Source organism: Halyomorpha halys, unplaced genomic scaffold (genome assembly GCF_000696795.3).
Source record: "Halyomorpha halys isolate HHAL.00 unplaced genomic scaffold, Hhal_1.1 Scaffold245.1, whole genome shotgun sequence".
NCBI classification, from domain to species: Eukaryota; Metazoa; Arthropoda; class Insecta; order Hemiptera; family Pentatomidae; genus Halyomorpha; species Halyomorpha halys.
This window is the reverse complement of record NW_027106223.1, coordinates 124,737-138,316: the sequence shown is the minus strand read 5'-3', so window position 1 is coordinate 138,316 and position 13,580 is coordinate 124,737. Positions and strand designations below refer to the sequence as shown.

Sequence of the window (13,580 nt, the reverse complement as noted above, 5' to 3'; positions counted from 1 at the left end):
TGTGTCTATTTTATTAATATTATTATTCCAATATTTAGCGTAAAGTTGTCACGTCAGGCGCGTTTCGGCACGAAGCGCCAAAACCCACACACTTTTTTAAAAATACTCTGCATTTTTTAAAATGCTCTACTTACGTATTACTATTTATGTTATTAGTAAATGTTTTACAGGTTAGAGTGGTGGAAAGAGAAGGGAAGGATTCTCTTCCATGATTTTTTGTGTCATTAAACTAATGGAATAAATCATAACTTTTTACATTTTAAATATACACATTTTCTTTTATCATCCAAATAATAATATTTTCAAAACTATCATAATAATAATATTATCATCAAAGCAAATATTGTTATGATACAAGGTGTAATAGTGTTAAAGTGATTATAATTATAAGTTTTAATATTAACAAAAGAGTGATAAAATAGGGTAGAATAACCTGCAAAAAGTTTTTTAAATATTTTATGTGAGTGTAAATTGGTATTTAAGATTGTCCTTGAGGATGGCCGAATTGGTTGAAACGTTGGACTTCTAAGGAAATAAACAATATTTTGAGACTTTAATTTGGATAAATTTTAATTTATTTAAACAATAATATTTCCTTTATATTATTGATATTGTAAAAGCCACCTCAAATCGATAATGTCTTTTTGTTGGAAGGCTTTAAAAAGAACAAACAACTAGCTGGTTCGGATTAAACATTTATTTGGTCAATTTAAACATTTGCAAACTAAAACTAAAATAAAAAAAAGATGACTAAAACAATACATAAGTAAAAGTAAAAAAAATACCTTAAAAAAAAAATGGCTAAATAAATTATGAAGAAGAAAATAAACTAATTTAAAAAAAACAAAACAAATAAATACTGTTCGATGAAAAGTTTATACACTCCGATAGGTCAGAGGAAGAGTGCTGCCGAGATGTGTAGGTCGCAGCTCTGTGTAGTTAAATACACCGCTGCAATGTTCCAAAGTTGGTGTAGTGGCTCATCGATAGTCCAAATACCCAAAAATCAAGATGGCCACACTGACACTTATTTAGGGTAGACAGGGTCTAATTATTTTAATGTATTAGGCGAGCCAACTAATTAACAAAAATTTATATTCAAGTCGAAACGCAGATAAGGTTTGGTTTCAGACTGTAATGTCTGTTAACTCACTCAAAATGTAAATAAATAGTAGAAAAATCAATGCAGAGGGCTGGTTATATACAGCCATGTCCACTGATTATCTGGAACTCGTATTAAAGTCGAAACACAAAAGTGTTCTGGTTCCGAACTGTAATGACGGTTAACTCGCTAAAAATGTCCAAACTATTAAATTATAAAGGCAGACAGGGCTGCTTAGACGCTACCATGGCTACTAATTAGCCGGAACTGCTATAAAAATGAAGATGGTTGGCCCATTGGTAGGCAACCTCTTAGCAACGGTGATCAACTCTTAGCAACTGTCTATTACTCATTATAACACACAAATATAATAACATATTTTTCTTTTCAAATAACTAATTCCAAATAAAATAATATAAATAAAAATAAATGTAACTAAATTAAACACTAATAAAACTCAAATACTATTTACAATTATTTATAAGATAATTGTATATTATGGCGTTAACAGATATTAATTTACTTAGTTTATAGTTTTCACTATTTTCAAATTTTATCGTTCTACTTTTTATTTTTTTGTTCTGTTCATGGCAAAAGTTTTTATTTTATTTTAGATGTAAAATATCACTACAATTTATTTTCTTCCAATACTACTGTTATTTGTAATGTTCTTATAATTCTGTTTGTATTTTTATTTATTATGGTTATTATCTTGTTATTGTACTTAGCCCTGATGAATGCTCGAAATGCTGGCTGACAGGTTAGCAAAAATAAAATAATTTTTACTCATTGCTGTTCTCCACTGACCACATCCCCAACTATCTCCTCAAATAATATCCACTATCAACTACTATCATATCATAATATAAAAGTTTTGATTTTCTACAATACTTATTTATCTAATATATTTCAGTCCCTCCAAAAATTAATATAGATGATTAAATTATTATACTTAGGTTACTGACAACAAGTATGTGAAGAAAGCCCTGGAAGGTGTTTCAAATACTACAATATCGCTAGTGGTTCAAGTGAAAAGCTTGACTGGAACCGTGGTCATCAATTTCCCACCTCCACCATCTGATAGGCTGTGGTGAGTTAATGTTATCCTATTCTTTAACATTTAATGTAATACTGATGTTTTAATTAGTTTTAAGAATATTCGTATTACACTATAATGATTTTAATTTGTGCATTAGATAATATCAAAATGATTAAAAGCTTATTTGTGATTGTTATTTATTCTTCTTATTTTTTTGTATTCTTCCCTTAGATGGCTAGGTCAGGTTGTAAAAAGTGCAATTCAGTGATATCCTCCAAGTTTTCATAGTTTTTTCTGCAACTCAGTCAGAGAGGGCCAAATCAGTCACCTTTGGTCAGAAAATTCATGTTTGGAGCATGGACTCGGCATTCTGTTCTTCTCTGCACTTACTGGAAGGACTGGAGCTTTCAGAATATATGAGCTCTGAGCCTGTTGCTAAGCAGAAAATGAGGACTTGTTCTAGTTGAGTAAGTTCATTGATGGTATTTCCAGCGGGTTGCAACGTGGGTGTTTCCTAATCAATCATGGGTGATGGCGGCTTTATTAAGAATCTTTACTTCTTTGAGGCTGAGGGCACAGTTGAACTGTGGGCCCAGGGCCATATTTTTGGCCAACTAGTCTCCCCTCTCATTTCTAACAAGGCCATAGCATCCAGGGATCCATTGCAGGATGACTCTCCCGTGTATGTTTGTCAGGCTTTCAAGTTCCTTGGCAAGGTTTTTCAGGCTTTTGCTTCGACTTGAGTCTGCAACACTGTTCAGTAGATAACACAATTTTTGAGCTTTCAGGCCTCTTTAGTGTCCTAAGCAGTTTCGATGCTTCACAGATAGCTTCTTGCTTTGCTCGATAATTCGAAGAAGTAAAGCCAGTTGGAACAGTCTTTTCAATAATGTTCCTTGCAGAAAACTGCAAATGAATACTGGCCCCTTGTTTGTGTTCGATCCGTTAGTGTATATTTGAGTCTACCCGTCTTTTGGGTACTTTGTGTTTATGTGCTGCAAGGAAAGATATTTCATAATTTCCTCAGGAATGTTCTCCTTGGTTTTAATACCAGGGATTTGTGGTTTCAGAGATTCAAGCCAGGGGAGGTTTTCTTCTACTGCTTTTGATCGTTCTATGAGCACCTGCCTTTCATGGACTTCAAAAGCCAACTTTGAAGAAATGTGGAGAATGTTTTGCCACTTTATTTTTGGCATATATTTCTTTCTGCTGCCCTTTTTTGAAAGGTATGGTTTAGGACAGACTTGGCTTTTGTATCTAGGTGTAGGAGTTTCGTACCTCATCTCTCCTGTCCTCTGTCAAGGGAAGCTTCATAAGGGCCTCCATTTTACCAATTAGTGTGAACCTCATTGCTCTTCTCATAATTCTTAGTCCCTGATTTTGCATAGAGATTCGAGGCAGCAGCATTCTTCTGTACTCCAAGGTGGGTCTGATGTAGCTAGTGTGCAGTGTGCTTCAATTTTCAGGTGGCTATAAAAATTTTCTTTATCAAGGTGGTTCTTGTCATTCCTTTACGAATAGACTGCTTGATGTGCAGTTTCCAGGTGATTCTTGGGCCAAGCTTGATGCCAAGGTAAGTGGGGCACCCATCTGTTTGCCAGATTTGTCTGATTCAATTTGAGATTAAGAGCATGGGACATATTTGTGAAAAGGCTAAAGATTGAGTAATTGGTTTTCATAAGCTTAATATTCATCGCCCATTTCTCAGTCTATTGGCAGAGGCTATCCAGAGCCATTTGCATCCTGTACAAAGCTATGAGAATAAAAGTTGATCTACTCCAGAGAGCGATGTCAATTGTAAACAGGGGCACTTCGACATTATTTGGCTGATCCTTTTGTAGTGTCATTTATAAAGATTAAGAACAGTATTGAAGAAAGTACTCCTCCTGTTCTCTATTTCTTTATTTATCTAAATTTATTGTTATATTTGTATGTTATTTTAACACAATCTCTTTATGCTTTTGCATTGATTTAAAATTATTAATTAGGTATGGATTCAGGCCGAATACTAAATTATTATTATCAGCGAAACCTAAGGTTGGCCAAAGAGGAATAAATATGGTCTACATTACGAATTATATTGAAAAGAAACTAGTGAGAGAATTTGAGGTAAGTTTTAAGAATAATGATTTTTTTTTTTAAATTATCATAACTTTAATCTTCTTCTTTAGCTTCCCTCTTTAATGTCTCTCAGCATAGAGGAGCATTCAGCCAGGAATTCCATCCCTATTTCTAGCTAGGTTCCTTGCTTGTCGAAGGTCCTTCCCCCTTGTCCTACAGAGTCGCTCAATGTAGTCGAGATAGGACATCCTAGAGTGGCTCCTAGGTCTTTTGCCATCTGGGACATAGTCCGTCATCTTTGAAGGATCTATGTGGTTGTCCATCCTGATAACATGGCCGAACCAGGTGACAAGTTTCAAGGAGCTCTTTCAGTGGGGCTATCTGCTGTTCCTGACGAATCCTTTCATTACAAACTTGGTCTCTCCTTGTTTTTCCAATCATCCTTCATATAAATTTCATTTCAGCAGTGGTGATTCTGCTCTCATGTCGGTCTGTTAATATCCAACTCTCCGCTCCATACAAAAGTATGGGTAGATGCACTGTCTTGAAGATGTGTAGCTTGACATCTTTGCCTACTTCTCTCTTCCATACCACAGTATTACATATCTGGTAGTAAACTGCATTTTCCTTGCTAATCCTGTTAGATATTTCTGTGTCCACATCAATGTACACAGGTATGTGAAGTCTATCACCACTTCTAATTCTTCTCCTTTACAGCACGTGGATATCTTTCTACTTTCTTCCAACTTGTAGGATCTTACTTTTCCCCATAAGTATCCCTTTCTGTTGAAGCTCTTCATATCATTCCATCACTGTCAGTCGCAGCTTTTCCACTGAATCCGTTATCAATACCACGTCATCGACATAAATGAGAAGCTGTATCACTACAGGATTAAGATTCCTACGACCCAGGAATGTCCTATCTGTTTTTTCTTACAAATGGATGCCACTTCATCCACCATAACTTTAGTCAAGTGTGAAATGTATAGAGGAAATAAAACTAACAATGAAATTGCTGTGATATTAAACTTTAAACCTTTAATACTCATTCATACTTGGCCATATTCAAATGTTTCAGTTCCATTGGTAAGATGAGTTTTGTGTTTTACTGATGATGACAATGAGGTATAGATTCACTAGATTTGATGGCAATAAAAAGTTGGCTAATTATATTTAAAGAATCATAGAAGCATTATGTTATATTTCAAATTGACCTAGTAGAGGTTGATTTGTGCCATTTGGTATATGAGGTGTGGTAGAAAAGTAATGAGACTAATTTTTTATTTACCAAAGTTTTTATTTTTGGAATCATCAATGTTATCCCCTTCAAAGTAGTTCCCTTGGGCGGCTACATACTGATGGAGACGTTCTCACTGTTGATAGCAGTGCTGGAAGTCTTCAACCCATGTTAAACAACCAATCAATCAATGTTAAACAATGGTCTGATATCATATGAGTGTTCAAACGTTCAATGTGTTCGTCGGTTTTCAAAGTTAAAGGCCTTCCTGAATGGTGTTCATCTTCAATGTGTTTTCTGGCTTCCAAAAATGAAAAAGAATCTTTATCTTTATTCCCAAGCTCGGGATAAAGAATCTTTCTCATAGGCCTATTTTAACTTTTCAAATGTTGCACTTGCAGATTCTCAAAGCTGAACACAGAATTTAATGGTGCAATATTGCTCTAAATTCTGCTTTTCCATTTTTCCTGATGTACAACCATAACACAACTTCACTAATAGCAGTCACAAAAATCACGTAGTTAGTTAATGGAAGGAGTTGAAACTCGTACTGAGCTACGGCAGGGTACTGTTACACGTGCTCTATGAAGGCCAACAACACAGGGTTACTAGATCGCTTGCAATTTTACTAGTCTCATTGCTTTTCTGCCACACCTCGTATTGTAATGTCCTTTTAGTACTATCAGAATTTCTAGTTGATTGGTTGGGTATGCTAAGAGTTGTAAAAGATTATAATGATTTTTTTGCTTCATAATTGGCATTATATACCAGGGATTTTTGAAAAATCTGTATATGTTGGAAGAAAACAGAATTAGTTTTCATAATTATGAGAAATAGTTGACCGTGGATGATGAACGAGGAGAAGATGGTTGGGGGTGCGGTCAATGATAAACACAAATAAGTTCGATTAACCTATTTTTAATGTGCCAACGTTTCGGCTAGAGTTTCTAGCCTTCTTCAGGGCTGTTCGCTGGAAAATCAAATGCCTAATTAAAGAATTAATTTTCAGTTTTATCACACTAAAAAATATATAGATTATCCAAAATTATGAAATCAAATTTAAAATTTGTTTTTAGCTTATGTAATGAATTATCCCTAATGTTTGTCTCACCTTTCACTTAACTCCTCTTTTTAAAAATATTGATTTAGTAATATCTGTTATCTTGTTTCATTACTAATAAATATATATATATATTTTTTTTTTTTCAGAAACTTTTAGTTATGCCAAATATGGACGATCTCATTATACCTTTAATGAACAAAGAGAAGCCATCATGAACATCACCGGTATTTAGTTATCGTTAAATGGAATAACGTTGTGTGATATTTTTATATATAGTGTTTAAGACATACGAAAGACAGTATTTCTATTAACACTGAATCACGCTGCATAAGCTTCTTGCCTATTTTGAAAAATTCTATGTACTGAGGCGGCACCTATATTGTGATATACTGCCAAATATTATTTAACAATATTGGTCAAATATTATTTTTAAAATAATTAACTATATTAAGGACAAAAATAAAAAAAAATTATTATATGCGAAATTTAAACACCAAATGTAGGAGAACGTTTAGAAATTTATTTAATAGTTTAGTTACATTCTAGTTTCAAAATATATTTTTATTATTGTACCATTACTGTGTCGATTAATTTATGATAGTAAACTCAGCGCTTTATTTATGATCTGTTCCTATCATGTATGTATATATTTGTATTATTTTGAAAATCAAGCATAAAAATAATACTGCCTCAAAGTTATTTAATTTTTATAGATTATTATTTATTTGTTATAAAATATAATACTCCAGAATAATGACCATTGACTTGATATACACAAACAGTTAAGTCAGCAATTAATATTGCTCAATGCTCTCAATGTATTTTGATGTTATGATTAAAAAGGTGCCTTATATTGGAAGTTAAACTGATGATCCTTTTTAGTCATTGGTTACCGTACCGATTACCATGGTTTCCATGGCTCAATACTGATTAAAATATTACTACATCTCTCAGAATCCTGCCTCTATGTGTGAATACTTAGGGACATCACCTTTACATTACAGATAGTACTGAATTGTCCTAAGTTCTGTCTGAAGGAGTCCTAACTGAGTGAATTGTAGGGAAATTGTGCAAACAGAAACCAATATGAATGAGTTTTGGAACTAAGGCAGGTCATAAACAACATCTGAAGGAAGAAGTATTGGCAGGTTTTATTGTAACATCACACAAAATATCTCAAATAAAGTAGTCTGGAACTTAATTAATTAGAGTTTTGGTCAAACTGAAATTCTGGAATATTATCAAAACTATCATGAATCCAGTAAATTAACTTTTAAATTTATTTTGTTCTCATTCTTTCTTGTTTAACGGTGTAAAACTTAACTTTTTAAATTTAGTGTAAATGTTTAAGAGTATTTGTTCAAAATATTTAATAACAAAATTTTATTTCTTATCATTTTGATTTCTTTCATATTACTAATAATATGCTTTTTGAATCGTGAGTGTGACTTATTTTGTTTGTTACCGAAGGTGTATTTTTCAATGGTATCAGGGACTACTTATTAAGCTTGTCAGTCCACTTGTTAATTATCGATAAGCATTTATGGTGAATTAAGTTTCATCTATTTATAGATTCAAAAAATGTTATTTACGTTTCTTTTCCAATATGTGTTACTGAGTGAGCCCAAAAAGAAAAGAAAATTTTGAACAATTTTTAAACAGAATTATTATTACCTTAAGCTTGATAATTGTTTTGTAAATAGAACTAGGATGATAATTACATTAAAAAAAAAAATATTGCTGATGTTTTATATTTTTAGTAAAATTGTTTTAATTGCTTTTAAAGTAGGTTTCTTGTAAGTATTTAAAAATTTGAGGTTTATCATTTAATGATAGCACGTAGTGGCAAGATAAAAGAGGCCCAGAGTCATACTGTATTTGATATTTGAATTGAGCGCTTGAGAGGTGTCACTTGATGTCCAGTAACCATAGGCCCTGCTCTTATCTTGGCCACTCGATATTACGAAGGGTGGCTTAAAAGAAACTAGACTATTAAAAACTTTTATTTTGTATTTGTTTTTTGGATTGATACTTTCTAAAGTAAACCAACCCCTAACATAAGGTTGGTATTATGAGGTTATAAGGTGGGATAGTTCACTGTCAAGGTGTCTGCATGCTATTGTCACAGATTTCCATTTGTGATAGCATATCACAACAGTAAACTATCATTGTAGAAAGGTAAAAGGACATAAAACCATGGAAAATCACGCACAGTCTCATTTGTTTTAGTTCCTCTTACCTTGACAGTTGTGGGTTTTTATTATTTATTTTTTTTATAATTACTCCCTGCCTTGCCATTTCTGATATAAGTCAGGGTTGTCTACATACAGATAACCAGAGTGGGGAGGTCAAGTTTTCATTCCATGAGGCCGGATTCAAATCAGCACCTTTGCAGTTGTGAGGTTGCTAAGGTGACACTTTAGTTCCCTCATCCACAAACAACCTCTATATTTCAATTATCTTTACACACCCCACAGTTGTTAACATCACTGTATCTGTTTTTTATAAATTAATATAATTTTTAATGGTTTAATAGATTTTAAACCACCCTGTAGTAAATTTTTTTAAGAATAATAGTTATTTGTATTTGAACACGTTTTTATAAGTTTTTAATACCTTTCAGGTTTTTTTGTATTACTATCAGTATCTGATTTTTTATTACCATTTATTATTATTATCATTAATTTATAGTATAATTATTAGTTAAGTTATTAGCTAACTGTTTATTAAGTATTTAAAAGAGTTTCAATCTTCGATTTAGTAGCATAGAAATTACTCATGAAGATTTTTATTTTAAAACAATTTTTTTTTCTATCATACCTTCTCTTATTTTATTAAATTCAGTTTAATAAATTGTAAAATATAAAAAAAATATTATTTTTTTTATAATAAATCTTGAAAAATTATCAGAATAATCTGTAGTTAACTAGACGTAAGCAAATCATGGATTTTTTTTTCCATAACGGGATGAACGGTAATAAATGTTAACATTGTTTCTTATGTTTCTCTGAATCATTTCTTGTTAGCTAATGAAAGTATAATAGTAAATACAAATTAAATGAATAAGCTATTATTTTGATCTTGTTAAATAGTTTCTTTATGGTTATGAGTATTATATTTATTATGAGCTCTGAGTGACTGTTTATATTATTTGTTTGACATGAATTCAAGTCTAGCTGGTTGTTTAATGTATATTACAGATGAATTCTTTGTCAAATTCCACAATCCCCTTTGTCGAAATTAAGTTCAACAAAAAAAATATCTTTTAGGTCTTAAATCAAAGCCTGGAATGTCAAGTTTTAAATCCGTCTGGTCTCTTCGGAGATTGAATATGATAGATAGATCAGGACTAATGCTATCTTATTAAAAAAAAAATTCTGAAAAGGCTTTTAATTTTAATAAAACATCTTGAGCTCTCATTAAGACTTGCATATTTTAAGGATAGAGAGAGATGTTAGACTTGACTAAGAATTTCATACACATTATGTATGTATGTGTATATGTATACACACTCACATACAGAGTGTCCTAATACACATGTTCATTTCCCCTAACCTCAACATTTTTTGGAATTTTAGTGGCATACAGTCAGAGTCGGGCTAAAATTAGCTATTAGTTTCATCCATAGCTAAGTTTTGCCCATCTCTGCATATAATTTATTTTCTGAACTCAGAGGTTGGAGTAAAATTGAGGGTGATTGACACCAGAAGGGAGGGTATGTTCCCATCATAGGCATGGCATCCGGTACACCGTATGTGACAGTTGAGAGTGGCTGCCGCACCCCGTATGCCTGAAATGGCTAGGCGGAGAATTAAAAAGAAAATTAGAGTTACTCAAAGCTTGCTCACATATTGTTTTTTTGAATTACTATTAATTCTTCTCAGTCACTTTTTTGTTCTAAACATTAAATATTCTAAAAAAATAATATTTACTGTTTTTTTTTTGTTTTTTTTATTGTACAACTTACTCCATTATATCAGAAACAATTAATTATTTGTATCAAACTTTATATTTTAATGTTTTTCTTAAAAGAAATTAATTGTTTATTAACTGTTTCGAGAAAACATTAATTTAAAAATTGACTTAGTAAATTCAATTTTATATTCTCTTTGAAATGAGTCTAAACAGAACAGAAAGAAGCACAAATTTTTCGAGAATGGCTTAGATTTTCATTTTAGATATACCAAATTATTGGAAATTAGTTAGGAAATTTTTTTTTTTACAGACCCCAAGTTAGATGTGCTGCAGAACTGAAGAAGGTAAGAAATAAAGTATTAAAAATAAAGATTAAAAAGATAGATCACATGTCACTGCTGTGGCCCAGGGAAAAATCAAATCAAAATTTTAATAATTGTAGAGATTAGGGTTTGAACATGTATTTTGGAACAACCTGTATAATATTTTCAGGGTTAAGTGGCAAAACTGAAAATATGAATTAAGGACCTCAAAACAAGAAAAAAATTTCCTCTGAAGGTGTGTCCGCAAACGCTTTATTTAAGAGATATTCACACCTACATATTTTCATTGTTATGAATTATTTACGTTATATGAAATAAATAAATTAAATGTAAACATTAAGGTTTATATTAAATGTTGTTCAAAGTGAAGGCATGTCCGCAAACACTTTGTTTAGGAGATGGATAGTATATTATTAAGACCTTTTATCCCTAACTGTATAACAACTATTGTCAACATAAGGATTAATACTATTTGGAATTAGCATTGGGGAATGTCAATAACATTTATCAGTTTGTAAGAGGCTTTCGCAGAGTACTCATCATTATGTCTTCAATTTATACTAATGGTGAATATGGCGATATGGTTAAAATTACCTTCAGAGGAAATTTTTTCTTGTTTTGAGGTCCTTAGTTCATATTTTCAGTTTGGCCACTTAATCCTGAAACACCCTGTATACATGTTGGTTGTATAGTAAAATTTATTTGTGTATGGTTTATGTTGTATAATTAGTTAGTTTAATATTCCTGTTTTTCCAGAAGATAATGTACTTATTATGATTTCTAATTGTTTTTCCAATGAGTGTTTGTATTTACATAAAGTAATATTAAGACATTATTAGATTGAATTTTTTGGGGGTAATGCAATAGTTTTTTAGTTTTTGCTCTCATTAATGTTTTGCAGATGCATTATTTTATTTTTTTATGATAATACATAATTTTAATCTTTGTAGATTTTAAAAATTTATATTTCTTGCTGTTGTCCGTGCCTAAACTGTGTAAACATATATTATAAAGGTATACTGCCCTTGTTAGTAAGAATGTAGTGTCTTCAAAAAAGTCATTTTCAGGGTTTTGATTATACTGTAATTAGTAAAACTTGTTCTTTATCATAAAATTGTCAAGTTAGTAATGCATTATTAAAGAAAATAATTTCTTTATTTTAATGTCTTAAAACATTGACAACACGTTTTTGTCGAGCCATGGTGGCTTAGGAGCATGTGTGACAAGGATCTCTTTTTCTGGCTAATGTTTGGAGTGATCTCTAATACCTCCCTTTTACCTTGAATTGTCCCAAAGCGTGTTTAGTATTGTCCTAGCTTCTACCAGCTACAATCGTTCTTAGTTATGGCTCCTTGAAGCATTTTTACATTCTTTCCAATTTTTTTATTACCCAATTTATTCAAGTCTATTTTCGAAGTATATGAATTTATTTATTTATGTATTCTTTAATTTAATACACTTCCAATAACAGTTTTTACATGTTAAAAAGTTTTTTTTTGTTTTCAAGATTATTTTGTATTATAATAACTACATAATTGAAAATAAATAAGTAGTCAATAAATATTTTTTCTTGTTGACTGCAGCCCTGATCGTCTCCTAATTATTTTTATAAGTTATATAATCAATACAATTTATTTTCCTAAAAAAAATCCAGAAAAAAGTAAGATTAGTTTATTGTATAAATTATTTTTATAACTTTATAATAATATTCAAAGGAAAACATACCCAGATTTTGTGTTTTTCTTAAAGAGGGCAGTATATCTCTTATCAGCTGTAATATAGTATAGTTTTATATAATTCATAATGAACATCGTTATAAGTAAACTTTGTAAATCTACTTTATAAAGATGTACAATTCTAAAAATTATATTAGATTCATTATTTATTATACTGTATGGGTCTTTACAAAATTGACACAAATCTCATTTTGATGTGAGAATTTTGGTGTTGTTTGTTAAATGTTGTTATTGAAGTATTGATATAATTTATTTTTATAGATGTCACTCTTTGTTTTGGTCTTGTAAGAAAAAGATGTGATGTGGTGTCCATATTTGTATGAAAAACTTGGACAAATTTTTCAATTATTCTTGTTCTGGTCTCGTAATTCCTTTAGAACTGAACATGCACATAATCTATTTAAAAACATTCCTTCAAAGCTATATGTATTGTATATGATGGTTGAATTTGAAAGGATTGTAAAAAGAAAAAATGTCTTGTTCTGTAAATTTTCATTCTAATAGGTTGTGTATGTGGTACTTCCATTATTCTTCCATTTTTTTTTTTCTTGGTCACATATTTTATTGTATTCATTTATTCTGTGATATTTAGTTTTATTTATTTTATCAAGTTTATTGTTGTTTTCCTGATGATATGGTAATACTCTTGAATATCCTGACCTGCAACACACCAGGGGAAGCCTATCAATAATTTATAACAGACTATTTTGAATTTGAATTTTGATAGTTTTAAAAGCCTTTTCTATCTGTTCGAAATTATATATTACTGCTGATTTTGTGTGACTGTCTAAGATAAGACATTTTCTAATAATTTCTAAAACCGACAGAAAAAATTACGAGAAGATATTTGACCGTAGATAATATATATGATGAGAAGATGGTTGGGGGTGCGGTCAGTAAAAAACACAAACATGTTGAGAGAACTTAGTTGATAGTGAAAACGTTTCGGTCAGAGTTTCTTGCCTTCATCAGGGCTAAGAACAAAGAGCAAGATAACAACCAATGAAAAAAATAAAATAAAAAGAGAAAATATAAATAGAATGATAGAAGTAAATAATTATACAGAATGAAAATTAGTAAAAATAAAAGGTGAGTTTTTTGTCT

The 13,580-nt window shown here is 31.0% G+C and overlaps 1 protein-coding gene across 3 annotated transcripts in view; it reads left to right on the top strand.

Annotated features, from left to right (window-relative positions):
• The window catches only part of LOC106680140 (testis-expressed protein 2), a 68,925-nt gene that overhangs the window by 36,935 nt on the left and 18,410 nt on the right, over positions 1-13,580 (top strand). For 2 of the 3 annotated variants that reach the window (XM_067044592.1, XM_014419651.2), the window contains 3 exons: positions 2,059-2,192; positions 4,130-4,250; positions 6,649-10,846. In XM_067044592.1, coding sequence (XP_066900693.1) covers positions 2,059-2,192; positions 4,130-4,250; positions 6,649-6,717 — 324 coding nt within the window. In that variant the 3' untranslated portion in view covers positions 6,718-10,846. Of the gene's footprint in view, positions 1-2,058; positions 2,193-4,129; positions 4,251-6,648; positions 10,847-13,580 lie in introns of those variants that run through there. The other variant, XM_067044593.1, reaches the window with a different exon arrangement.